The sequence below is a fragment of the Ambystoma mexicanum genome, chromosome 3q (assembly GCF_040938575.1).
Source record: "Ambystoma mexicanum isolate Mex_15411 chromosome 3q, UKY_AmexF1_1, whole genome shotgun sequence".
NCBI lineage: Eukaryota > Metazoa > Chordata > Amphibia > Caudata > Ambystomatidae > Ambystoma > Ambystoma mexicanum.
Window position 1 is genome coordinate 873,400,834 of NC_090926.1, and position 25,847 is coordinate 873,426,680.

Here is a 25,847-nt window from a genome sequence, read left to right on the forward strand (position 1 = left end):
AGAGGGTTAGAGTGGGAGGTCGGAGGAGATCAGAACATTAAGAGTGTGCCCTGCAGAGTGAGTTGGGCCAGAGAGAAGGATAGAGAGAGTAGCAGAAGTTGCAAAAGAGTCCCGTGGCAGGACAGGAGGCATCCAGCTGGAGGTTGAAGTCTCGAAGGAGGAGGAAATGAGTGGTTGAGGCCAGGAGGGAGGAAGAGAGGTCCGCCCACTCAGAGAGGAAGGAGGTGATCTGACCAGGTGGCGGTAGATCGTGGCAACTGTGAGAAAGTAGCCAGGCGAGAGAGAAACCCAACAAACAAGGCATTCAAAAGGAGGAGTAGGCCTGCATAGGAATGATCAGGGCAGGGATCCACTCTGGAAAGATCAAGGCCACACCCCCACCGAGACGGTTGGATCTGGGTGCAGAGAGTATCTTGTAGCCATCAGGAAGGAGAGTGGCAAAGCTTGCGACAGAGCTGACTGTGAACCATGTCTCGGTGAGACCAAGGACATCAAGGTACAGTTCTTCCAGGAGATGGTAGATGCCAGAGGAGTGTTTCACAGCTGAGTGAGAGTTAAGAGTGGTGAGGTGGAGAAGGTTGCCATCCTGGAAAGACTTCTGGGGAGAGGTACAATTTAGAGGTACTCCCTGCAGAGGCAAAGAAGGAGCTTGAGGGAAGGTGGAGGAGGTAGGAGGAAAGGGCAAGGTAGCAGAGGAAGAGGTTGTCAGAGAGGTGGTAGAGGGTGGAGGCAAGGAAGCCAAAGACGGGAGAGAGGCCACAGCAGGAGAGGAAAGGAAATTGATAAATCGCAGGAAACTTCTGTCAAAGAAGAGGAGGTTGGCCCAAGAGCCTTGGACCAAGATGGTGCCATTAAGGTAAACATTAATGATGACCATAGAGGAGTGGAAGGATGCCAGGAGGGCCTCCCAACGGATGCCACCATTAATGGGAGAAGAGGAGAGAGCACAGAGAGCATATGAAGAGTCCATAGGTCTGGCGAAGGAACAACAAAGAGGACGTCAGTGAGGATCTGTCTGGAGGAAGCACTGGTGTAGGTGTACGCGATAGGGAGACTAGGGTTGGAGATCAGGATATCCTTTATGAACTTCTTCCTACCAGACTTTGTGAAAAGGGTGGGATAGACGATGGTGAAACAGTTGGAGAAGATAGGAGAAATAGAGCGAGCCATGGATGATGTGGAGGAGGGGGAAGAGGAGAGTGAAGGGGGTGGGGGGTGAAAGAGAGGAGCGGAAGAGGGTGGTGGTGGAGACACTGGTGGAGAACACGAGGGGGGTGTGCAAGCAGAAGAGACAAAACAAGAAAGGAAACGCAGGTAAGAGTGACATCATAGAGGACCAGAATACATACAGACAGATTGATTTCCATCTGTATTTATGTGTAAAAATCAATAAAATTGGAAAACGGGAAGCTTTAGTTATAAATAACCAATTATAATACAGCTAATACTTCTACTACACTTCCTTTCCCGCCTCAAAAGCTAATTTGACAGCAAACATTGCTATTTGCTTAAATCTGTTCATACGCACTGCATAATATCTAATGTTGTGCTTCTCCTCCTGCCCAGCTTAGAGAGATTAAAGTTGTTAGATATACCAAGGCCCAGAAAGACTAAAAAAAACAGATTATCAGGTTACAATATTTACAGTCCGAATTATACAAACCCAATTGCAGATAAAAAGGTATGCTCTTACCTTAATTCAACAGATGTAGTATTGCCCATGCCTTCGAAAAGTGTTCCTTTACAGAGACGCTTTGCAACGAAACCACGCAGTTCTGGCTCTGCATCAGCAGGTAAATTAGTGTCCAACAAGGAAAGACTTAAAAGAAAAATACATTTTTAATAACTACAAATACCGGAATGCTTCAATATAATACAGACACTTCTCTTAATATAACTTAATTTAAAACACAAAGTGCATACACACACATACATTTATGTTGAGACTGTTTTTCTTAGAGTCTAGGTGAGAAGCACTCCCCCACTCTTTGAAGAATCACCAGGAAACCAGTATTTTGTGAAAAAATGTCCTCTTTATTTTGCAGAACACATGACTGTCAATAAAAACCACCTAAATTGTGGTGCTCCATAAAGTATGGCCCCAATTGACTGGTTTCGCGGTTACCTCACCGCTTGTTTACAACAAGTGATCCATACAGCCAATACTGTTTAAAAACATCCCATGTGACAGGAAGTTTGCCATAGAAAGAAGACTGAGTGGCTGGATATTCTGAGTTCGGCCATCTTGGAACGGGACAGAATAACTCAATGGTTATGTGTGTCACACTCACGTTTAAATTTAAAAACCCCACTTTGATTTCTAAGCTAAAATTATGCCATTTAAAATGAATTAACGTAAAAACAATATAAAGTGCATCGTGCAAGCAATTCATTGAAAGTGCCTAGTGCTTCTGGAGTTCCCCCATCCACATAGTGGAGTGGGATCATTCCATGTGCAAATCCTAAAATGGTAAAGTGCAAAATGATATTTTTAAAGTGCATTGTGCTGTTTCCATAAGGTGCCTAGTGCATCAGCGCTTTTTTTATACGTTATTCAGTTCCTGGAATAATTATAGTGGGTTCCGGGAGATATTTCTAATTTAACCCCATCATAAGAGAGCCAAGTGTGACCAATGACATAAAATCGCCAGTTTTAGGACCCCATATCACAGTCTCTCTACATTTTGCCATACTCAGATATCTTAAAGTTACCAACAAAGAGCAGGAGCATCATATGGTATAATTCTAACTTCTTTGTGAGTAGAAAAGACCTGGTGTCTATTGTTTACACTACTTAATTACAATTCAGCATTATAAACTTTGTTAAAATTATTGTCAATACAATTAAAATTCATTTTTAAGAATATACCAAAAAATCCGTACTGGTTTTAGATTATAAATTTGTACTGAAATTTAAAATGTTAGTGCCTCATAAGCGGTATATCTTTGTAAATATCCCAATATAGAGTCTTTTAAATTTGAGCAAATTCACTTTCAAACCTCAATAAGGCTCTTTAAATTCAATTGCCACAAGAGATTGCACATATTTAATTCGACAAAATAGTAATTTTAATACAAGTTGTTTTCACATTGATCTATTTAAACAAATATTTTTTTAAGAAAAGTAAAAAAAAAATTGATTTTGCTTTTATAAAGGTTAATTTTAGAATAGAGTGCGTATGGCAAGTGTGGTACCAAGTGCGTGCAGTCTTGCAGGGGTACCGGCCAATTTGCTGGAGAAGAGTATCTGCTTTCAACCTGTTTGGGCTGCAGGGTCGGTAATCTACTGTGTTCCTGAGAGGCGTTAAGTTCAGAACGCAGCACATTTGCACAATGCGTTTGGCGAGTGCCGTGCTAAGTGTCTGCAGTCTTGCAGGTCGGTGGTCATGGCCCTCGTCAGTGGCAGCCAGGGTATTGCCCGGAAGACGGCATTGACTGGAAAGTAAGTGCCACAGTAACTAATCAGTTGGATATTGTCCCGCCTCTAACCCACCGGGTAAAGAGAAGTGTAATACAGCTATCCTGTTCACCGATTCGTCACAGCATGCCAAACTGTAATAAGTGTAAGAAGGGCAGTCATAACCTTCAATCTAGCAGCAAGGATAAGGGGTAAAACTGCAGCAAGATGGCTACTCAGGAAGCGGCTAGAGAAATGGCGATAGAAAGGGCCCAACGTGAATGCCAAACACACAGTCAGATGACATGAATCAAAGAAAAAATGATGAATTTCTTTGAGCATAATCGGCAGGTGGCAGGTAATAAAGCTGGGGAAGAGGCGGTATTGAAGGCTCCAAACAGATCTAAGTCAATGGTAGTGGATAACAACTTACTACTAGATATAGCCTACTCGCTTCAAAACGAAACAACTTGCCACTCACAATGCTGGTGGATGTGCCTGGACAGCCTGAAGTGTGACACTTGGCTCATGTTACGGAAGGAGTCCCTCTTAGCAACTGCCTCTCAGACATGCCAGAACAGTTTGCAGATAGATCAAGCAACAACCTTCACTCTGATAATGGTGAATATACGACCATACAAAGCACTAGCATGGGTACCTTGCAGTTCATCATAAAACGTGGGCACTTCCCTGACAAGGACTGAGAAATTGCAGGTTATCGCTAAAGTGGAGAGAACAATGAATCCCTCACGAACGCCATATGAGGGGTGGCAACAACATTCGTTGGATGAAGGAGTGAGTCAGACAATTGTGCCTAATAACATTGTCGGCGATGTAAGTCCTATAATCATGTCAGATAACATTGCAGGTGAAAATGAGACCCCGGTGCAGAGTCAGAGGGACAACCCCGACTCAACTGGAAGCGCAAGTGGAAAGGTTATCACGCAAAGAGACGTAGTCTAAAAAGAATTGCAACACTGAAATCCAAAAACATCGCTAAGCAACACATTGCGACCTCTGTCAAAAACAATCCTAAAAAAGAAGGGAGCCCCCGGTACGAGCAACAAAAAAGGCCAGGAAGAACGCCAAAATAAAACTAAAAGAGCAAGCAAGAAAAAAGGCTGGTGCAATCGGTTGATAATGGTAAAGTCAACGAGGTTGCAGCTGACAAAGATAACATCTCTACTCGGGAAGAGGATGTTTTAGGTCAGATATTGTGACGATTCACCAAGTCTCACACTTAGGCCGCTACCCACCAGTCCTACTGGAGGTGGTAATATGCGGGAGGACCTCAGAGGAAGGGACTCTCCCTCCTGAGGTAATATGCAGGAGGACCTCATAGGAAGGGACTCCCTTCCTGAGGATAAGATCATCCACCTGGTGAAAAGCCTCCCTAAAAGTCACCTAACGCCCAACCTGCCACTCGATTCAATCTTCAATCAGCCGAGACAAGTAAAGATCCATACTTGGAATCGCTGATTGCTTAGTCTGAAGCAAATGACAGAAAAGTCACATGAGTTGAATAGAGTACATGCTAATGAAAAATCTAAGCAAAATATGTGTACGATTCTATGTTATGCATTGTTGTCTTGCTGTACATAGCTTTAAATGTTTTTTTTCTCTCGTTTTATTTTAATTATTCAAACGGTTAAAGAAACCAAAGAAAAACACAATCAATAAATAGATGTTTACATTTTTATCATGTGTTCTAATTCACAAGAAGTGTTGATTTTGAAAAGCCGCTCTTTCAAAAGGCGACCGCTGTACAGTAGCCCCTCTACTTTCCACGGGCTCCCGGTTTTCCACATTCATTTGCTTCACTCTCAGTCCAGTAACGAGCTGATGTTTAAAAATGATAACAGATGTTGGGAGCCCACCAATGTAATCCTACCTAAACGCCTTCCCTCATGGTCATCCTTTTCTCAAACCATTGATAATGAAACCATGTGCTACTATACTGTTCCAGATGTAAAATATACTGGGACGAGGAAGAGCAAGGGAAGCATATGGAATAGCAATATGCAAATACAAATCAAGTACTGTAACTAGGTGGCCCACGGAAGGCATGAAGAATACTAAAGGGACTTTAGTAAATGGTGTTCACATTACGCAAGGGCGGAATCAACCATATAAGGTAGAAAGCAAGAAAGGACCACGAGAGTCTCATCACGGAAGCCTGCAATACGCAAACCAATCCCGGAAAGTTCAAACTGGGAAGACCGAAGGTGAAGCAGAAGTATCTCACCAGAATGACAGAACGCTGCCGAATCTTTCTGACAGCCGGCTGGGAGCCATCGCACTTGGTGGTGGCTTGGCTGCAGAGAGGTGGACCGTCTGGGCCGGAAATGAGGCTGAGACAACCAGCCTGCCGCTGGGCCGGGCAGGAAGAAGGAAGCGAGGCGCCCGTGACCCTGTGAAGAACCAGAGCCGTGTCCCAAAAATACCACAGGTAACTGGAAGGGCAGAAATACCGGGTGGTGTCCAGGAAGTGGCCCAAATAGAACAGAGGTCATCGAGAGTCATCTCCCAATGAAAAAGCAGAGTGCCTCAGGAGTCTTCTACCTCGTCACAGTGGTCCATCTAACACCACTAATAAGACTGAGCGTAATGGGAGCCCTCTCCCTCATGGTACTGGTACATTAAATCCAGCTACAAAACCAGAATTCTTCAGAAGACATGTCCCTCATCAAGAGACTACTTTTGAAGAAATCCAGTGAGGAGACGTGTGAGAAATACAAAAGAACCCCGGGAATAGTATCCCTCATCAGAGTGCTAAATGGAAGCCAAATAAGACTGAGCTTTTCTACTTCCTGGAAGGTGTTAAAGAGACTAATCCAAGTTTTCTCAGACTGCTTAAAGACCACTGTGGAGACCTTTCTGAGAAGAGCCAGGAGAAGCGAGTCATTCCCCTTATCCCTTGTGAAGGAATATTGAAGGAGTTACTTGTACTATAAGATTGAAGCAAGAAACCAGGGGTAGGGAGTCATTCTCCTGTTGAAGGAAATACAAACTTCACTTTAGTTGAAGACTTATGTTTATAGTGTTAGGGTTAGATTGGTTGGTTTCTGACAGAGGAGGGAGACCATTTAATTTTGACTGACATTCTGAAAGGTCAAAAAGTTGTCCTTGTTTGAGGCAGTGCAAGCCCCTTCAAAGTAGGGAGAGAGATTTTTTTGGGAGTTACACACTAAAAGCTTATAGCCACAAAATTACCCCTCCTTGTCAGTCTCCTTCTCCTACACCCTCACAATATTGAGGGATCTTCCACCCCAGAAAGGTCTTTTTTGTTAACAGTACTAGATGGTAAGAGCAATCCTGAAGTAGACTTCGAAGAAGGAAAGAACAGGGTAATGGTGAAGGACAGTTATACGTTTACCATAATATGTCGGTGCCCAGCTAGAAAGGACTCTGTGCTGAATAGACAGCACAAACTAAAACTGTTCAATACTATTCCGCACCTCTGAGTGCTCCAATCTAGAGACACTGACTTTATTGAGCTGATGGAGAATATGGAAGTCCCTACTACGAAGGTTCACTGCTTCTCTTGCGCGACGGTTGGCCTAGTAAGGGCTAACCTTTCCACTTTCATGAAGATGGGCTACGATGTTGCTATTCTGACCCATTCCACTGTAAGAGGTAGGGTAGTCAGGAAGGGAGATGACACCTGTGGGAGGAATGGAATGCATGAGCTGACGCATCCACTGGCAGGTCTGAAAGTGACATCCCCAAGAGGGAGGAAATAGGGGGGAAAGAAAGGTGGGTACGACGGTTGTGGACAAAATACCTCCAGAACCCAAGAATGGGACTGGCTCACAGGCTTTTACCTATGAATCAGAGTAACAGGCCGTGATTGTTAACTATGTTAACTTGGAATAGCAGGGGCTGCAGAAACTTTACCTGTGAAAGGACATACAAATGTGCAGCCAGTAACAATATTGTTTTCATACAAGAGAGCTGGAGGACAGCCCCGGTTTAGATTGATGGATATACCGTTTTTCAAGCTTTGGCCAAAAGGGGCATGGTGGGGAAACCCTTCTGGGGAATATTAATAGGAATTAGAAAAGATTTTATAACCATCAGTATATTATGGCAGTTGAGGTCACTATTAAGGAGAAGAGCCAATGTGACAAGATGTTAATTTATGTTTAGGATCACCCCAGGGAGTTCACTTACGTATGGCATCCAGGGTACTATAGGAGCGATAATCGCAAGGTGGTACATGATTAATGGGGACAGGCTGGTTCTAATCGGTGGCGACTTCAACACACTGTGTAGATGGCCAAACTACTGATGAAATAGGGAATATCGGGGCTGTGTGCAGATTGAAGTAGAAGTATACTACTGAACAGGGGAAATGCTGGCTGGGCTGTATTTGTTTATTTATTGTGAATATGTGAGGCGCTTATACATCAAGTAAATTGTGTTCCAAAGCGCCCACAGGGCAACAGGGAGGAAACGCGAGAATGAAAATCAAATATAACAATGAAAGATCGAGGCGGACCTGCTAGACCTTTTGAGCATTCAGAATGTGCAAGTAAAGAGCAAGGGGATGGAGCGGGGTAGGCTTGTTGGAGGGTGGGATAAAGGGATCAGTAGACTTTAAATATATGTCTGAATCATGCAAGATAATACAAAGCACTGAGGGAGTTATTGGTTTATTGTTGATTGTTAAATGTATTGTTTGTTTGGAAACCAATAAAAATTGTTTTAAAAAAAATAAAACAGTGGAAATTTGGGAGAAGGTAGAAATGAGGTGAGGAGGGGGAGGAGAAAGAGCCCAGAATAACCTGGGACGTATGGTCGCTGAGGAAGAAGGTCAGCCAGTTCAGCGCCCGCTCCGAGATACCTAAGGTATTAGAATTTTATGAGGATGGAGTGGTTGACCGTATCAAATGCAGAGGGTAGATCAATTTGAATGAGAACAGCTGGATAGTTGGTATCAAGAGATGCAAGCAATTCTTCGCAGGTGTTCAGAAGAGCAGTTTCCGTGCCTCTGGATGCTTGGAATCCAGATTGATGGTAGTGGAGGCAGCCAACAAGTTCAGTGTGCTGGGTCAGTTGGGGGACGACCAGCTGCTCCAAGAGTTTCTCAAGGAAGGCAGTGATAGATATGGGGCGGTAGATGGCTGGGCAAGACTGGTCTGAAGAAGGTTTTTTCAGGAGGGGGCGTCCAAAAGAGTGCTCGAGGGAGGAGGGGAAAAATCCAGTAGCAAAAGAGTGATTGCAGAAATCAGCGAGTGCAGGGGCAAGGGAGCCAATATTCCTTAATGGTTCTGGAGGAGCATGTGAAACCTGTTTGGATGAGACCTTCATGGAGCAGACAACTTTGGTGACCTCATCAGGTGTGATAGGAGAGAAGGAGGAAAGAAAGGAAGAGGGCGGATGGAAGGTCAAAGGAGAAAAGGGGGTGTGGCAAGGGGAGGGGGAAAGGGGTGCAAGGGTACACAGGATGTCCTGAGCTTTTGCAGTGAAGCGTGTGGCCAATGCGTTGTAGAGGGCCTGGGAGGGAAGAGGTAAAGAGGAGACTGCGGAGGGGTTGGCTAGTTCCCTGCAGATTGTAAAGAGTTCAGCTGTATTGTTGGATGCACCAGAGACGCAAGCCTGGATTTGGGCCCTTTTCTTGGCACGGATGGAGAGTCTCTATTGCCTTTGGAGCAGGCGACAGGCCAGTTTGTCAAAGGGTGAGCCTGAGGTCTGCCACCTCCGTTCCACAGCTCTGCACTTGTATTTCAGGGCTACAAGTTCGGAGTCCTACCAGGTGTTATGCTTAGAGGCAGGTTAGGTTAAAATGGTAGGTTAAGGGGTGACAACCTGGGCAATGTTTCCTGGCAGGTGGGCGGAATGCAGGCTACGCTGGAATACTTCTTTATTAACAGCAGTCATATAAACTATGTGTAGGGCGTAAATATAGAATTTAATTAATTCAGTGATCATGCCGCTGTGAGGCTGCTGTTAATTTGGAACGGGAAATGCTCCTGCCAAGAATGGTCACAGATGTGGAGATAAGTTAAGGGAGGAACAGAATAAATTGGACCAGTAAAATCCTTACTGCTACGAACACCCTGATGATAGGAAAAGAGCTAGAGGAAATATGCAAAAGGTATGATATACCAGCGTCCTAATATTGCGATTACTGGCAATAGAAACGTACATAGAGAAGGTGTGAGACATTGGGGGGGAGGGTGTATGACTCAGTGATAAGAAGCAAAACGCTTACTTGGGAAGAACATTAGGTTAATAAAGAGGCAGGTTACAGAGGTGGAGAAGGCAGTAATAAAAATCAAGAGGGTTGAGTGTAAATATAACAACTGGGTTAAGAAATTGCGACTTCTAAAAGAAAATGCTCAATGGCAGTCTATGTTAGGAATTATTCAAAAGAGTGATTCCAAGGGAATGTGGAGTGTACTAAAAGACATCAAGGAGGCAAAGTCGGAAGCCATTATTAACCCCATTGACGAAGTGGCCTTGGGGGTTATATAACCAAGGCATATGGCGATAACAGTGGCCAGAGCAGTTGTGTGGTAGTTAAGCTGCCGTCACTATTCGATTTGAAATTTGACAAGGCAGAAATAGAACTAATGATAAGAAGGTAAAATAAATCTAGAGCGCCAAGGTCTGAAGTCCTTGCCAACATGGTTCTGATAAACAATCTGGTAGTGTGGGGGAGGTCTTGTTGACACTACTTAAAATAGTATGTGAGGAAGCATGTATTTCAGACTCATGGAGACAAGCAATCAGAACTCACACAAACAAAAAATAAAAACCTGCGCACAGATCCAGCTAATTATAGACTCATATCTCTATAGGATGTGCCAGTATCTCTAAAGATATTTGCAACAATTGTTTTAAAAGAGCTCAAACGTTGGGTTGTAGAACGCTTTATTCCAGGCCCTTTCCAAACTGGTTTTAGGGCTGCCTCTGCTACATCGCATAACATGTTATTATTAACCCCTTTACCGCTGAGGGTTTTCACTCCCAGTACTGAGCCCTTCCTTTGATATTTCGGTATGTTGCATTCAATCCCTTGTAACTTTTTTGTTACTAGTGGTATCCCGGCCAAACGTGCACCCTTTTCTTCCCAGGTGTAGGCGGTTCTTATGCCACCAACGGCTCACGTTTGCTGTGGTGGGGAGAGGTGGTGAGAAAATAACAAAAAAGTGAAAATATATTGTGTTTTTTCAGAAAATGCCAATAAAATTAGGTGCAAAGCAGCGTTTTTTTCCTTATAAGAGCAAGGAGCAAATGGTTTGCTGTTCTGAATTCGCCATTTTCCAAACTTTCAAGAACAGGGTGAGTGGAAACAAAAAAATATATTTTTTTAATATGTTACCATCTGTTTTGTGAGACATGCTTGGATGGAATGGAAGAGGAAAGCAGGGAAGCTGTATTAGAAGACAGAAAGGCATACATTTCTGAAAAGAAGACAAAATTCCAATTTCAGGAAGGAGTCGTTTGTGCAGGTCAGGCAACAACTAGGTAGCTAAATGTCTCATAGTATGTGAAACAATTGGAAAAATGACAAACAAAAAAGGTATGTGCTGGACATGTTTGGACTTGTAAGGTAATGGCTTCTGTGAATATTGAGAAAAGCAATGCACCACTACATTCCCCTGACTCTTCTAGTTAGGAAATTACACATTTTTCATAATGTTTCACAAAACAAGCAATACCACAAGCCAAAAACCGAGCCATGGTACACAGGATTTTTATGCCGACGGCCTAAACAGATGTACTTAGCATATGAAAATAAGGAAAACAAATGTGGTGAAGAATGGCAAGCATACATTTTTTGAAAGAGCACAGGCAGACCTTTTGAAGGATAGGTGACTTGCACATGTTACAAGAGCATACAGTGCCTAAAGCAGCACCTAAATGTAGGTCACATTTGGAAAATGAAAGGGTTGTGTAACAAAGTGCAGTAGGAAATTTATGAAACGTTAACAAAACCAAGAGAAAACAACAAATGTTTTTTTGTTTATTTGCTTATATAGTGCACCGAACCCAGAAGTATCTGGGCGCTTTCACTTAGTGTACAACATAGTTACAACAGGACGAGAATATACAGTAATAGTTACAGTTTTGTACAGGATATACACAAGATATATACAATTTGTGGCAGGTATATACAAAGGTTCATTCAGTGCTCTCATAAGGTTCGCACCTATATGCGTTCTCAGGTGGCAAATAAATTGTCCCTTTGGGGCAAATCCTTTCCCACATTCAATATACAGGTCATAAACCTTGGTGTGTGTTCTCTGGTGGCTAATAGATGTCCCTTCTGAGCAAACCCTTTCCCACATTCAGCGCACTCATAAGGTTTCTCACCTTTATGTGTTCTCTGGTGGTCAATAAGGCCTTGTTTCATAGCAAACCCTTTCGCACATTCAATGCATTCCTAAGGTTTCTGACCGGTAGGTGTTCTCTGGTGGATAGTAAGCTCGCCCTTCCGAGCAAACCCTTTCCCACATTGAATGCACTCATAAGGTTTTTTTTGTTATTGTATTGTTATTTTTGTATTTGTTCTCTGGTGGATAGTAAGCTTTACCTTCCGGGCAAACCCTTTCCAACATTCAGTGGGCTTACAAGGTTTGTCACCTGTATGTGTTCTCTGGTGGCGAATAAGGTGTCCCTTCTGAACAAACCCTTTCCCACATTCAGTGCACTCATAAGGTTTCTCACCTGTATGTGTTCTCTGGTGTATAGTAAGCGCTCCCTTAGTAGTAAACACTTTCTCACATTCAGTGCACTTATAAGGTTTCTCTCCTGTAGGTGTTTTCTGGTGGTGGATAGTAAGCTCGCCCTTTTTAGCAAACCCTGTCGCAATGTCCTACCTTCCCACATTCCCACAGGTGTCCCGATAGAAATGGTACCTCACATGTGTCTGTGCACTGACATGGGCGCAAAAGGAAAAGGCGAAACCACTGGTACATCAAACACCATAGGAAATACTGGATTTGGCAGTCTGAACAACCCACAGATTTAGGCCTGTTGTGTCACAGCCACCAAGGAAAACAGGGAACCCCGGGCATTCTTTGGAAAGAAGACACCTGTGGGAATCCAAAGAGGTCTGATTTGCACAAATCACCCTAGAATGTATTACCCAGAAGGCCTGGTAAGTCCAAAATGTAGGGGGGAAAAACCCACAATTTTTATACATTTGCCACCATGAAACCACAGAAACACGCCGTCAACACCACATCTCCTACCTTGCCACAGGTGTCCCGGAAAAGGCAAAACCACTGGTACACTAAGGGCCAGAGAAGACCACATTTTAACTGTATTCGGTCTTGTGGACAACCCACAGATTTGGGCATGGAGTGTTGCAGCCACCAAGGAAAACAGGGAACCCCATGCATTTCTGAAAAGAAGAAACCCGTGGGAATCCAAAGCGGTCTGACTTGCACAAATCGTCCTAGAATTTATTACCCACAAGACCTGGCAAAGTCCAAAATGTAGGTGAAAAAACAAAATGTTTAGACATTTGCCACCAGGAAACCACCGAAACATGCCAGCAAAAACACATGTACCACGTTCCCACAGGTGTTCCATGTGGGTCGACTATCCCAAAGTCCAGCGGCAGTCTCAGGGCGCCCTGGCAGGGTCACCATCCGTGCTGTAACCTGGCACAGCCAGAGCTCCAGGTCAACCGTGGTTGCTGCCCCTGGACTTGGGCGCCTGTCTCCCATATGGGTCGACTGCCCCCAAGCCCAGTGGCAGTCCCGAGAGCCCCGGCAGGGTTCCCATCCCTCCCTCGAGGCAGAAACTGTAATTCAGCCCAGCCAGAGCTCCAGGACGGCCGGGGGATGCAGCCCCCAGCCTTGGGCACCAGTGTCCAATTTGGGTCGACCGTACACAAGTACAGCGCCGGTCCCAGGGATCCCCGGCAGGGTCCACCTCCCACCCCGGAGGCAAAAGCTGAAAGGCAGCCCAGCCGGAGCTCTAGGACGTCCGGGAGTTCTGCCCCGGCCTTTAGCGTCTGCCTCGCATGTGGGTCGACGGCCCCCTCCCCACCCGCCCAGGAAGCCCCTGCTGGGTCCCCATCCCGCCCTGGAGGCAAAAGCTCTAACGTGGGCCTGCCAGAGTTCCAGGACGGCTGGGTGTACTGCGACGGGCAACGGGCGAAACAGCCCTAACCTTGGTGGCTTAGCGCTCCTTACTGCTTCCCAGGGTTGGTAAAATGAGACCAGACCCTCAAGTTTGCCCCCCCCCCCAGGGAAGCAGAAAGGATCTGACCCTCCATGGGAGGATTTGTGAGGGGGCTGGCCCTACATGCATAGGTGAGCTCCCAGGCCATGTATTGGCCTGGGAGCTCACCCTGGGAACCCACCCCCAAGATCATATCGCTGGTGGCCTAGTGTTCCTTGCTGCTTCCCAAGGGTGGCAAAATGGGGCCAGAACCCCAATTGTGCCCCCCAACGGAAGCAGCAAGGGTCTGCCCATCCTTGGGGGGGATCCTAAGGGGCTGGCCCACAGGCACAGGGCCAGCCCCCTCGTACCACAAGCGTTCCACTATATGTGGAGTGCAATGTTGTGCCTTCCTTGGGGGCAAATCGGTGCAAAACTGCACCAATTTCCCCAAAAAAAACAAAACATTATGCCATCGGGTTGGCTTTTTCTGGGGGTGGGGGCTGATTGGCCTGCCCACCCACACTCCACCCCCAAGGTCCTATCCCTTGTGGCCTAGTGGTCATTGATGGTTCCCTGGGATGACATGGAGTCAAACTCAATTCCCCCCCCCCATGGGAAGTAGCAAGAATCTGCTCCTCCCTGGGGGGATTTCTAGGGAGCTGGCCCACAGGCACAGGGCCAGCCCCTCAGTGACCCCAAGTTTGCCTTTCGGCCTTTTTCTTTTTTTTGGTGGGGTCGAGGGGCTGTTTAGCCTGGTTGGGTGCCTGCACCCCCAAAATCAATTCCCTGGTGGTTCAGTGGCGATTGCTGGTCAAGGATTGAACTTTCCCCCCTTTTCAACGAGCCCTCACTCAAGGAAGTTGGGATAGAAATGCCTGGGCAGCAGGCAAAAGCATGGCTGTGATATTTACATGCTAATATCACTTCCTGATGACGTCGGCACACATAGCGTGCACCAACATCATCATGGCAATCCCCCTGACCCACAGGCACGGAAGGGGAAGTCCTCCCCTTCACTGCCTGGGGGTCCGGGTGATCGAGGGAGCAACGGGGGAATCCACCCCCACCCCCCAAATTAAAGCAGCGCGGCGGACGTGGCAACTCGTACCCCGCACTGTGAATGGACCTCGTTCTCCGCATTTAAGGGGTTAAATGCACTGGCTAACAGCGTGAAAGCATAACAACGCTCCGTTACATAGGCTGTATGTCGACATTAAAGCAGCATTCGACACAGTGGATAGACAGCGGTTGTGGTCTTAACTAGAACAATGTCTTTCTGAACCTATTGTGGATCCTGAAACAGCATGGGTGTTGCACTAGAGCGATACTGACATCAAAAGGGCTGAAACAAGACTGTGTGCTTGCCCCCATGCTGTTTAACCTTTACCTGTCCGATTTAACAAACTGTGTAAGATCAGGCGTTTTCCCCCACGTATAGGAGGGCATCACGTGCCCTGGTTAGCAGAGGCAGGCGATGTGGTTCTGATGGACTACACGTTGGTGGGACTGATGTGATCTGCAAATGAGTTAAACTGTTATGCGAAACAGAATGGCCTGGTTATTAATTATGAAAAAAACAAGTTTATGAGAATAGGAAAATGTCGTAAAATAGGTCGTGGTCTTTACACCGCTGAAGGATGTATTAAATAGGTATCCGTTTATAAATATGTGGGCCTTCACATAAGCAAGGAAGCAAAATGCGTGGATATGGTAACAACCCAACAGAATAAATGCATTAGCCCTTACTGCCAAGACGAAAATATGTGCAGAAAGAACCGCGGGGTATACCCTAAAAGGTGTCATGCTAGTGTACAAACAAAGCATAACTCCTGCTGTGATATATGGCCTTGATGCGTACATTACAAATATGAATTGGTTAAGGTCATAGAAGGACAAATCTGGAGAGGAATCTTGCAGTTGCCACAGGGTGCGCACATGGAGGCGCTAAGATTGGAGCTGGGGCTGACCTCTTGCACAGGACAACTACATAATAGCGTTAAAAGGCTCCAAGTGTCTATTGCTTTCTTTGCTCAGGGAAAATATGAAGGACCATTACGGGCACGCGATAAGTGAGTTAAAAAAACTTGACATAAAACTGTCTAATGGGATTGGTTGGGTGCCGAAGTGGGACGTGGACCTCCATCAGCGAAGAAAAGAATTTAACATAAAGTTAAAAGAATGGTATTGGAGATATAACCATGACCATCTATCGAAATTAAAAACATATAAATATTACCTGGGATGCCAAACGACATTTATAGCCGCAAAAATATTTGGTACTCTCCCACTCGCCAGCTTTGAGAAGGTTTGCCCTGTCGATGCGTTGGGGTTAAAGGCATGGTCTAGTAAAAAATGTTATTGTCCCTACGGGTCGGCCATGTTTTTTTAAGCCTAAGTGGCTCGATTTTAGAAAATTTTCCTATGGACCTTACCCGAGTTTTCGTCCATTAAACGCACACGAAAACAAGCACCAGGGCGCCGCCATTTTCTGATAATCCTATCACTTGCCGCATCGCCCTGGCTGACCTGCTTCTGCGGCACTAAATCAATTCCCCTGCCCCTGAGCCTGACATTATCCAAACATTCATATTCCCCGCCTCTCTCCGTGACGTTACTGTGCTGCGTAGGCAAACGCGCCCAGTCGTCTTCTACGCGACTCCACACAGAACCCGGAAACCAACACAGACCATCTCACAACACAGCGCGCCACAATTCGGAATATGAAACTGTACTTTAAAATCAAACAGCAACACGGTACATTTGGTAAAGTACATTTATTTTACATTAAATGTTTAGAGAATATTCAGCAATTGCCATATGAACTCCGAAAGCCATTTATTTTCTTTTATCTGTATCCGCCATGGTACACAGGGTGTTGCTTTTCGTTAAAAGAAGCACTTTGGAAGCACGGTGAACCGCAAGGCTGTTCCATCAACTAGGCACTAGTCCATCGTAAAGGTTGATATGTTGCTTCTAGCCACTAGTACAGCGTAAGGGCATGTGGGCCCTTGGCGATCGTCCCATAAAATTGTCAGTGTGCTCCAGTTGTTCACACGAAGCTGCAGGTGTCTGCTGTAAAAGCCATCTGCTGGTGTCTCAAACCGATGGCAGTAGCAGAAGGGGAGCAAATACCTGTTATGAAAACAAAAAAATTATAATTAGTCTCGCCAGCCGATCTTCATTAATATTACTTATTTTATTTATTACAGCCCATCAGAAACTATTTGCTTGAAAGGATAGTTCAATGGAGTATGTTCGGCTCTAAAATCAATGCGAAAAGTAACTAAATAAATTGAGGCCAACACACAATGATAAACGACAGTCTACATGCGTGAGGAATGATATGATATATGATATGGCATTTGTAACGCGCCTATACTCAAGTGTTTCTAGGCGCGACGAGGCAGGTGGGGGAACAAGGGCAGACAGACAACGATCCTACTAGGCCAGGTATCTTTCTGATCGCGCATGGGGAAGGGCTGTACATGGTTAGTTGAATACAAATTAAATAATAGGGCCAGCTGGTGGCAAGTGCAAGGTAAATGCCGGGAGAAGGGGCTGAAGGATACAGAGACAGTCCCGTAGTGCAGGTAGGCAGTGCAGGGAAAAGTGGCTGGGCCAAGGACCGAGATCGGTGAGACCAGTGGACCTGCATGCCCATGTGCCCACTACGAACACGTTTTCCTTGCTTTTCCTAGCTCTTCATTCATTCATTTATTCATGCATCCATTCATTAAATCTTAATTCCGGTATAAAAGCGTGTAAAGATTTACTCACATTATATTTGAAATTTCCATTGTGTCTCTTCGTAATGCAGTCTGTAAAACGGACCGTGCTCTTGACAACGATTTTTCGTATACTGAACTAAAATGAAACTCTGTCTAGTTTCTGAATTTTCTGCCTTATCGTCTCTTACGTTATTGCGCACCCCCTTTAAGTGTAGTTCTTTCGGCATGGTCCCTGTCTCAAGGTCAAAAAAACAATAGACCCTTATACTTCCAGTGCGACTTGTGGGCCTCATCTGGGCGCGAGCTGAAAATCAAAGCCGCTGTCCTTCGCATTCTTTATTTGCAACATCACGTAGTATAGGCATCTGTGAGAATTTGAAGTTTAGAATCCGTCTATGTAGTGCGCCTCAATGTGCAAATGCGAACTGGCTTCTCTCCCAAATGCCACGGCCCGCTTGGCTGGCGCGTTCTAAGTGCCCCGATTTTGTCCTCGTTGTCTGCGAGCTTTGCAGCCCAAATTGAGACATTTAATTTTTGGCGGAAGGTCAGGGAAAGTATAAAGTACCACAGGAGTTGAGTTAAAAGTGAGATTTATTGTTTGTTTGTTTGTTTTATTATTTGCAATATGCAAGCCTCCACTCCGTTAACAGTGCGCAGCATTTACACTTACATGAGATGAGACATGAGAAAAATATATACATACACATATATGAGGTGAATAGAGAGAATTCAAAGATGACACCCAGCTTGTTCGCCACCCATGATGGTGAAGGTAGGGGTTAGGGTTACAGGTACACTGTACAATAACATTTATTTACAAAAAGACAATCGTATTGCAATTATTTAAACGGGGATTTGTACTTCACAACCAGCTGTGCTTCGGGTGGGCATGGCACAGTCGCAATGTTCGGTGGCAATGGATCACTGCTCTGCACAGAAACGTCCAAAATTCCATATCTGTGCTTCTCTAACACAGCAACAATAAGGCCTTTCACAAAGTCGAACTCCATTTCATCATAGACTGGTTTGATCACCCATTGCTTCCTTCGTTTTGAAAACACCTTAGTGTAGCGAGGCATCCTTACTTTACCCCTAGTCCTAGATTGTTCACGTCCGACATTGCTGCTATGGGCCAAGACCGCTAGTAGAGTGCGATGTTTCATGCCCCGAAAGCTAAAATGTAAGCGCTTTGGCCTGTACTTTAGGCACATATTGTGGAACACCTCCAAATCTCCAGTGTGACAGAATTCTGTCAGTCCTCTCAAATCTCTTGATAGAGTTTTGTCGAAAAAACAATCTTCTCAATGGCTTTGTGTGTCGGTGAAGATGGAATCAACCACTTCTTCTTCCGTGCCTCCTCTGGGGACAAAGGGCCATGTTCACGTTGGTGGAAATGTTGATTTGCTGTCCAGCGGTGAACGTTGGTACAGTGGTGCATCAGTGACCGCCATTTTTCAAGTAGTATTTCCACTAACCCTTCACAAGTTTTTGAGCTCCACCAAAGATGGTTGGTGATAGAAAGAGACCACTGCAAAATAGTTTCAAAACCTTTTTTTTTCCCTGCAGCCGAGATTTTCTTATTGATTGATTTAGCAAGATGCCATACGTCAAATTGATGTTTAATATGTGGGAACTGCTCTCTCATTGTCTTGGCAATTGAAACGTGTCTGTCCGTGGCTATGAGGTCGATGTGCATTCCCCTTGATTGTAGATATTCCACTGATTTTATAAATCCTAGTTTCTCCATGGCAACTGACGATGTACATTGTGTTACCTGCACGACCACCGAACTCACAATTTTCTTACTATCCATGTCCTGAAAGTGGTAGGTGCAGTACTTGGCAGAAAATCCAGGGCTGTCCCACTGTCCATCGCCGGCTAGCCTGAATCGTTTGCCTTCAAATGTACTTGCTAGAGACAATTGTTCAATTTTCCAAGCATCACTAATGGCCGGAAACAGATAATCACGTTGGTATATGTAGTGCAGCGCTTTAGAAATGAAATGGAGTCCCACAAACTGAAAGAAAGCCTCTAACTTTCTAAAACTGGAGCCACTAAAAAGTGATGCAGCTGCACACAGTAGATTGCCTGCTGGCAGTTTCCCCAGCATCGGTTGTGCAGACCATGAGAACCTATGATTTAATCTACAGGCGGCATTTATTTTGACGTTACTGCCTTTTGACGAGTCACATTAATCAATGGCTTCCCACATACTTTCCCTCTAATGGAATGCACACATTTCAGCATACTTATAATTTCCATCAAACAACTGTCGAATACAATGTATTTGCTCTCTTTCATTAGACTGTCATCCTACGTCAACGTTGTTTCGGCCTGTGACGTTGTGGAGATTTCAACACATTGGAAAGCAATATCGCTGATATCAAGTTCTGATGCGTCTATAGATGCTGCGGCTGGTTCATTCTCTGTCATTTCGACATCTATTACTTCAACATTGATGGGAGAACACAACAATGTCGACAGGTTTTTTGGTGGCAAATTTTTTGCCGGTGTAGATTGTGTGAATTGATCTGCAACTACTTCAGAGCTATCTTCCATACATTCAATAACATCTTCTTGTGGTGGTGCGGTCGCACTGTAGCTATGGTCCAATGCAACTTTGCTGTAGTCTCCAAACACAGTTAATTCATGTTCTGGCCATTGGACATGAGTATCTCGAGCCTGAACACGCCTCGCCTCAATGAATAGTTCCTCCATAGTGTACATGGTCTGGCAAGCAACATCTCTCATTCGCTTCACTGTCTGTGTATGTATAGTTCTGACACCCACGGGTAACTGGAGGAGAGATTGGAAAAGGGATGTTCAGTTTAAAACACAAGATAAAGTGTAGTCCAATTGACTGGAAAAAAACATAAAATAGTCCCCAGCACAAACATTTTTTTAAATTTATGAACTGTTTGTAACTAACCTTTTTTTGTATTTTTTCTTTGCAACTTTTTTGACTCGACCTTCAACATCTGCACGCTGTAGCTCCGATTCGTTTCCGCATGTCCTCCCTTCCTCTTGCGCTGCATCAACTATATTTTCTGTATCCGCATAGGCAGCACGGAATGAGGCTCCATCGTCTCCCTGAAACATACTACTTTCATTACTATGTATCAAAATATTGTTAGCATAAAACACACGTGAGGACGAACACACGGGTACATCTCAATAGCCAAACACGATTTAAACATTGTGTGCAACAATCAAACGACAAGTATTCGACCAGTGATGATCTATTTCGATGGAGCCGTCAGTATCCATACCTCTGGCTCTGCATGGACTGCCATGAATGGCTGTATTGGAGAGGAGGCATCCGCATCTTCCTGAAACACAGTACTTGCATTAGGATGCTTTTCAATATTGGAAACGTAACTGTTAGGCAGAAACCTGTGCAGTTCCCTTAGGGAAGGCTGCAAAAGATTTAAGACTATAGGTGTTGGCAGTAAACCCACTTGGTAGCAGTCTGTACCACCCAGATTTACCTGGTAGCTGTGGCTGAGCAGTCAGACTTCCCTCAAGAAGAGTTAGGCAGTATGCAAAGTATACTCAATAGGCACTCAGATACAATAATACAAGCAAACACTGACCAGAGCTTTGGTATCAAAGTATATAATTATTTATTAAAAAACACACAGTAGAAACACTCCAGCACTCTTATTGTAAAATATTCTAAACACAGTTACTATTCTGATATATACACCCCCTTTTCCCTATTAGATAAATCACAGTAAAACACCACTTATTTTCATACAGAGGTGAGCGCTTAACTAGATTGCACTCTAATAAGTTTGTGAGAAAGGGAGGGAAAAAGACAGAAGATGAAGAGGTGCACCACTCTATGATCCAGGAACACCGTTAGCAAGGCAGAGAGCAAAAAGTCACTGGTGAGCCAAAGTCCAAAGGCTGGGCCCACTCTTAGAGGGAGCAGAGCACAAATGCGCCCAAGATCACACAGTTACACTAGGCTTAGACAGTCTTGCAGAGGGTTCAAGAAGAGTTTAGAGAGGCTTAGAAAAGTTTAGCCAAGGTGTCCGAGGCTAACCCAGGTTCGAAAGCCGAGGGCTAAATCTACCCCGTACAGTCGTAGCAAGGGAAGCCAGGCGGGACACGGTACCTTAAGTGGGAAGGATCCTCCAGCGGTGGCAGTTGTTCCTGGTAGTGGGTGCAAGTTGCGTCGTCGTCCAGGGGAAGAGAAGATCTCGACTTGGAGGAAAGATGAAGGTCTTTGCACTACCAGGGAAGAAACCAGCCGCGGAGTTTTCCGGTTAAACGTGGTACCTTGGTTTCACGGTCGTGGTAAAACGTGGTATCCCGGTTGCCGGGGTGCTTGGCACGGGCAAGGCGGCCACGAGGTACGTCTGGAAAGCGAAAAGACGGTGAAACTGGTTATCCCCACCAGTCAAAGGAAGAAGACTCTCCGGCGGGAGATCTCCTCTGTCGTTGGGAAAAGTGGTGAGGCGGTCCAGCAGGGCTCCACCGGTGGTGGTGTCGTGGCAGGTCGGCTCAGCTTCTCCCTCGTCGGATTCTTAGGTCCTGTGGCGACTTCTGAAGTTCCAGTCCCCAAAACCCTGCTTTTATGCAGCAAACCCCCATTCACTCAGCCTAGCTGTCACTCAAACATGCTAAGTACTTGGGCCAATCAGGATGGAGTGCGACTTGAGTTGCCTAGGCAACTCAGTCCAGGGTGCCTAAATTCCCCTCCACCCCTCCTAAGTACCCCAGACAGAGTGGCACCACTTTGGAGGGCTTCTGTGGAGAAGCCCGCCAAAAAGTGGAACAAAGGGGTCGACTTGGGTTGGAGTCACAGAAGAGAACACAAACGCCATTTTAGAATCAAGTTTTGGCAAAAAATACCAACCGGAGAATTAATATTAATGAAATAAACCAGCGGTATGTTCGAGGCTACCGTAAATAATTAAATAAAGATAGTAGCCTAAAACAATGGGAAATCCCATAGGAAAATATTCGCGGTTGAATATAAAAAGTAGTATCCACTGCCACCAGCCAAAACTCGATCAGGGGGGACGGAGACGTGCCCCCTCGACTAACAGACCCTGGGGCAATCGAATTGCCCCAGCCAGTACGTCCACAATATGATGGTTTGTACTGGTTCTGTCCAGAATTTAAGACTAGTAAAGTCAATGGTGACTTTACATGCCCTGGGAGACAGTAGTCAGTCCCAGGGTATGGAGTCTATACTGGGGGATCACTAAGACACCCCTGTGTCACTGCACTGAGGGTGCTGTGTAACACACATCACAAAAGCACATGAAACCCTATGGAGTAAAAGACCCCATAGCCCATTAAACACTTCTAGATTCAAAGAAACACACTCAAATCATGTCCAAGAGTGAGGGTAAGAAAGTCTCACTCTTGGCAGGAGAAAAAAATAAACCCCAAGAATCCAGTAAAGCTGCTGGGGGACTCACTAGGTTAGGAAATTCAGCCTAAACAGAGAATTCTCCCTAACAATAACACACACTTGGGGTCGACGGCACAGGTACATATAAAGAGATAACCACAAATGATGCATTGTTCAAAAGAATCAAGGAAAATCTAAATAAGATCACATTTCATCGACTTATTTCTCCGATTTATTTACATCTGCATCATCTAAATTGGATGTTGTGATTGTAGTGGAAGCTTTGTCGTCTCCCTGAAACACAGCACTTGCGTTAATAGGGAAGAAAGTATAGCAAACGGAATCACGTTATATGATCACGCATGATGGAGCTGTCAGTATCCATACCTCGTGCTGCTGAAGAATATCTATGGATGTTGCAAATGTAGTGCGCACTTCCGAAAGCTGTTGCGCTGATTCGTATACGCATGGTCCTGCTTCCACTTCCCCTGGAATTACTTGAATGTCAGGCTCTGCATCAAGTGCAGGGGTTGACGCTCCATCAACTGCCTGAAACATAGTACTTGCATTAGTGAGGATTACAATAGTGAAAACATAACACACACCTGGGGTCGACAGCACAGGTACACACCAACGGCTAACCACGAATGAAACATTGTGTAGAACAATCAAACGACAAGAATTCCAGCTCTGATGATGACGCTCGATGGAGCTGTCAGTATCCATACCTCCTGCTGGTGAAGAACATCTAGAAATGTTGTAGATGTGGCGGACTCTTCAGCATCTCCCTGAAAGACAGTACTTGCATTAGTATGGATAACACTATAACTGAAAACAAACACCAGTGGACGATAACTAAGGTGTATATCAATTGGAAAGCACTAACCAAACATTCGGTAAAATAATTACACGATAAAGTAAAACTATTACTTGACATGCATAAAAGAAGTCTGTAGCGGATTAGCCTAGTAAGATTACCTGATACGCGCTAGAAGTGGTTGATAACTGCGACCACGTCAAGGATGTAGAATTTTCTTGCTTCAGATTCAAGGGATAGTCAAGAAGTTGTAAAGGTAAATTAATGATTGATAATGAAATGCCAATATTAAAAATAGGCATGTAAGGCGACAGAATACTTGAAAAATGCTCAATACAGCACAGTTCCCTGTTCCCATATATATACATTGCGTTTGTGGGTTATGAAATCGAAAAAGAATATATTGATAAATGTCATTATTCAAAAAACTATACACTCATATCAATATCGAAATTATTACAAGGGATAGAACACCTACAAAATCAATTAATCCGTTCGGCTACCTACACACTACCGCAAGGCCTAAAGCTAAATCCGGACACTTGACTCACCGGTGGCGGAATGTGGACGAATAGAGTGGGAATAGCGTTTTTGAGCAATTTCCGTGTCGTTCGCCATTTATTCTTCTTTGTTACCCAAGATGTTGTGTACATGTCCAAGGAAAAGTGCCGGCTGCAGATGCGGTATCGATCACCCCTCTTGTCCTGTAAGACTTGTTGGACTCTACTTTCCAGCTCATCCAGTGGATATCCGCAATGTCTGACCCATTCTCTTATTCGATCAACAGTTTTCGGGAATACATGCATTGTAGTGCCTTCAGATTTCGCATGGGTCTTCGAAGTGCAACCGCTAATCGAACAGGCAGGCATTGTTGATAAATCTGAAAAGTAAATATCGACATTATTATACAATCTTCAAGAATAAAGATTTGATACAAAAGTAAATGAATCATACAATGATCAATGCAAGGTTTGTTTTGGTCGCAGGAACTATACCAGTTCATTATGTGTGGCTTAGTATTTGCATAAGTTGCAGAAATGTATAAATGATGTGACTAAAATCTGAACATGTGACTCGTCCCTTGGATGTTCTGTCTTGCACGAGAAGGAAACATGCTTACATTATAGACTGGACCCCCGAAGGATGCAATTCGATGACAATAGACACAGATGAAAATAAATAGATCTATTGATAGCATAGCAATGGAAACTCAAGTCAATAGCAATAAGACCAATGAACATAGCACTATTGTGTACTCTACTCGCAAATAGATAGACATTTAAAAATCTGCGAAATATGACTAGGATACATGGCCTTACCTTGACCAACAAACAGTTGGCTTCAGCAAGCAGAGCAGTATGTTGCAGGAGAATAGGTGGGTGGCCACAGGTAGCACACTGATGGGTTTGCTCTAAGCGGTCACAGAAGTTCACGGATAGCAGGACGACGAGCAGATTAGCTTAGATCTCAGTGGTTGCCAGGTAACACGTTCAGGAGTTGACTTGCGAAGCACAAAGATGTTCTCATGAGACATATCAAGTGGTTTATAAAGTATTAGAAACAGGGGTGTGTTTGTGAATGAATGACGTATGTATGTCGTGGTCTTAGGGGGGCAGCCTGCTTGAAGGGGAGGCCTGGCTGGAGACACGGGGTCTGAGGAGGCCATGTGAGCGATGGCCCCTGGGCGTGGGATACCTTTTGAAGTGTACATGCCGTTTGGCACCTTGGCCGTTTGCGCCCGTCACAGCCCCCCATGCCAGCGCTCATCCCCGGGTGCGAACCGCCTTTCATAGAGGGGGGTGGGATGGATGGGCCTGGGGCGTGCCGATAAGGCACAGGAAGACTGCTGAATGGAGACACACTTATGTGGATTGCAGGGTGGCGGCCTGCTTCAAGGGGAGGCCTGGCTGGAGACACGGGGTCTGAGGAGGCCATGTGACCAATGGCACCTTGGCGTGGGATACCTTTTGAAGTGTACATGCAGTTTGGCACCTTGGCCTTTCGCGCCCCTGACAGCCCCCCATGCCAGCACTCATCCCCGGGTGCGAACCGCCTTTCATAGAGGGGGGTGGGATGGATGGGCCTGGGGCGTGCAGATAAGGCACAGGAAGACTGCTGAAAGGAGACACTTATGTGGACTGCAGGGGGGCGGCCTGCTTCAAGGGGAGGCCTGGCTGGTGACACAGGGTCTGAGGAGGCCATGTGAGCAATGGCCCCTTGGCGTGGGATACCTTTTGAAGAGTACATGCAGTTTGGCACCTTAGCCTTTCGCGCCCCTGACAGCCCCCCATGCCAGCGCTCATCCCCGGGTGCGAACCCCCTTTCATAGAGGGGGGTGGGATGGATGGGCCTGGGGCGTGCAGATAAGGCACAGGAAGACTGCTGAATGGAGACCCACTTATGGCGATT

General features: G+C 45.2%; 1 protein-coding gene across 1 annotated transcript in view; it reads right to left on the minus strand.

The window, feature by feature from the left end:
• C3QH17orf75 (chromosome 3q C17orf75 homolog) overlaps nucleotides 1-25,847 on the minus strand; it is a 717,668-nt gene that overhangs the window by 516,204 nt on the left and 175,617 nt on the right. Inside the window, exon 3 of the mRNA XM_069654978.1 lies at nucleotides 1,694-1,819. Within this exon, the coding sequence (XP_069511079.1) occupies nucleotides 1,694-1,819 (126 nt within the window). The remainder of the gene's footprint in view (nucleotides 1-1,693; nucleotides 1,820-25,847) is intronic.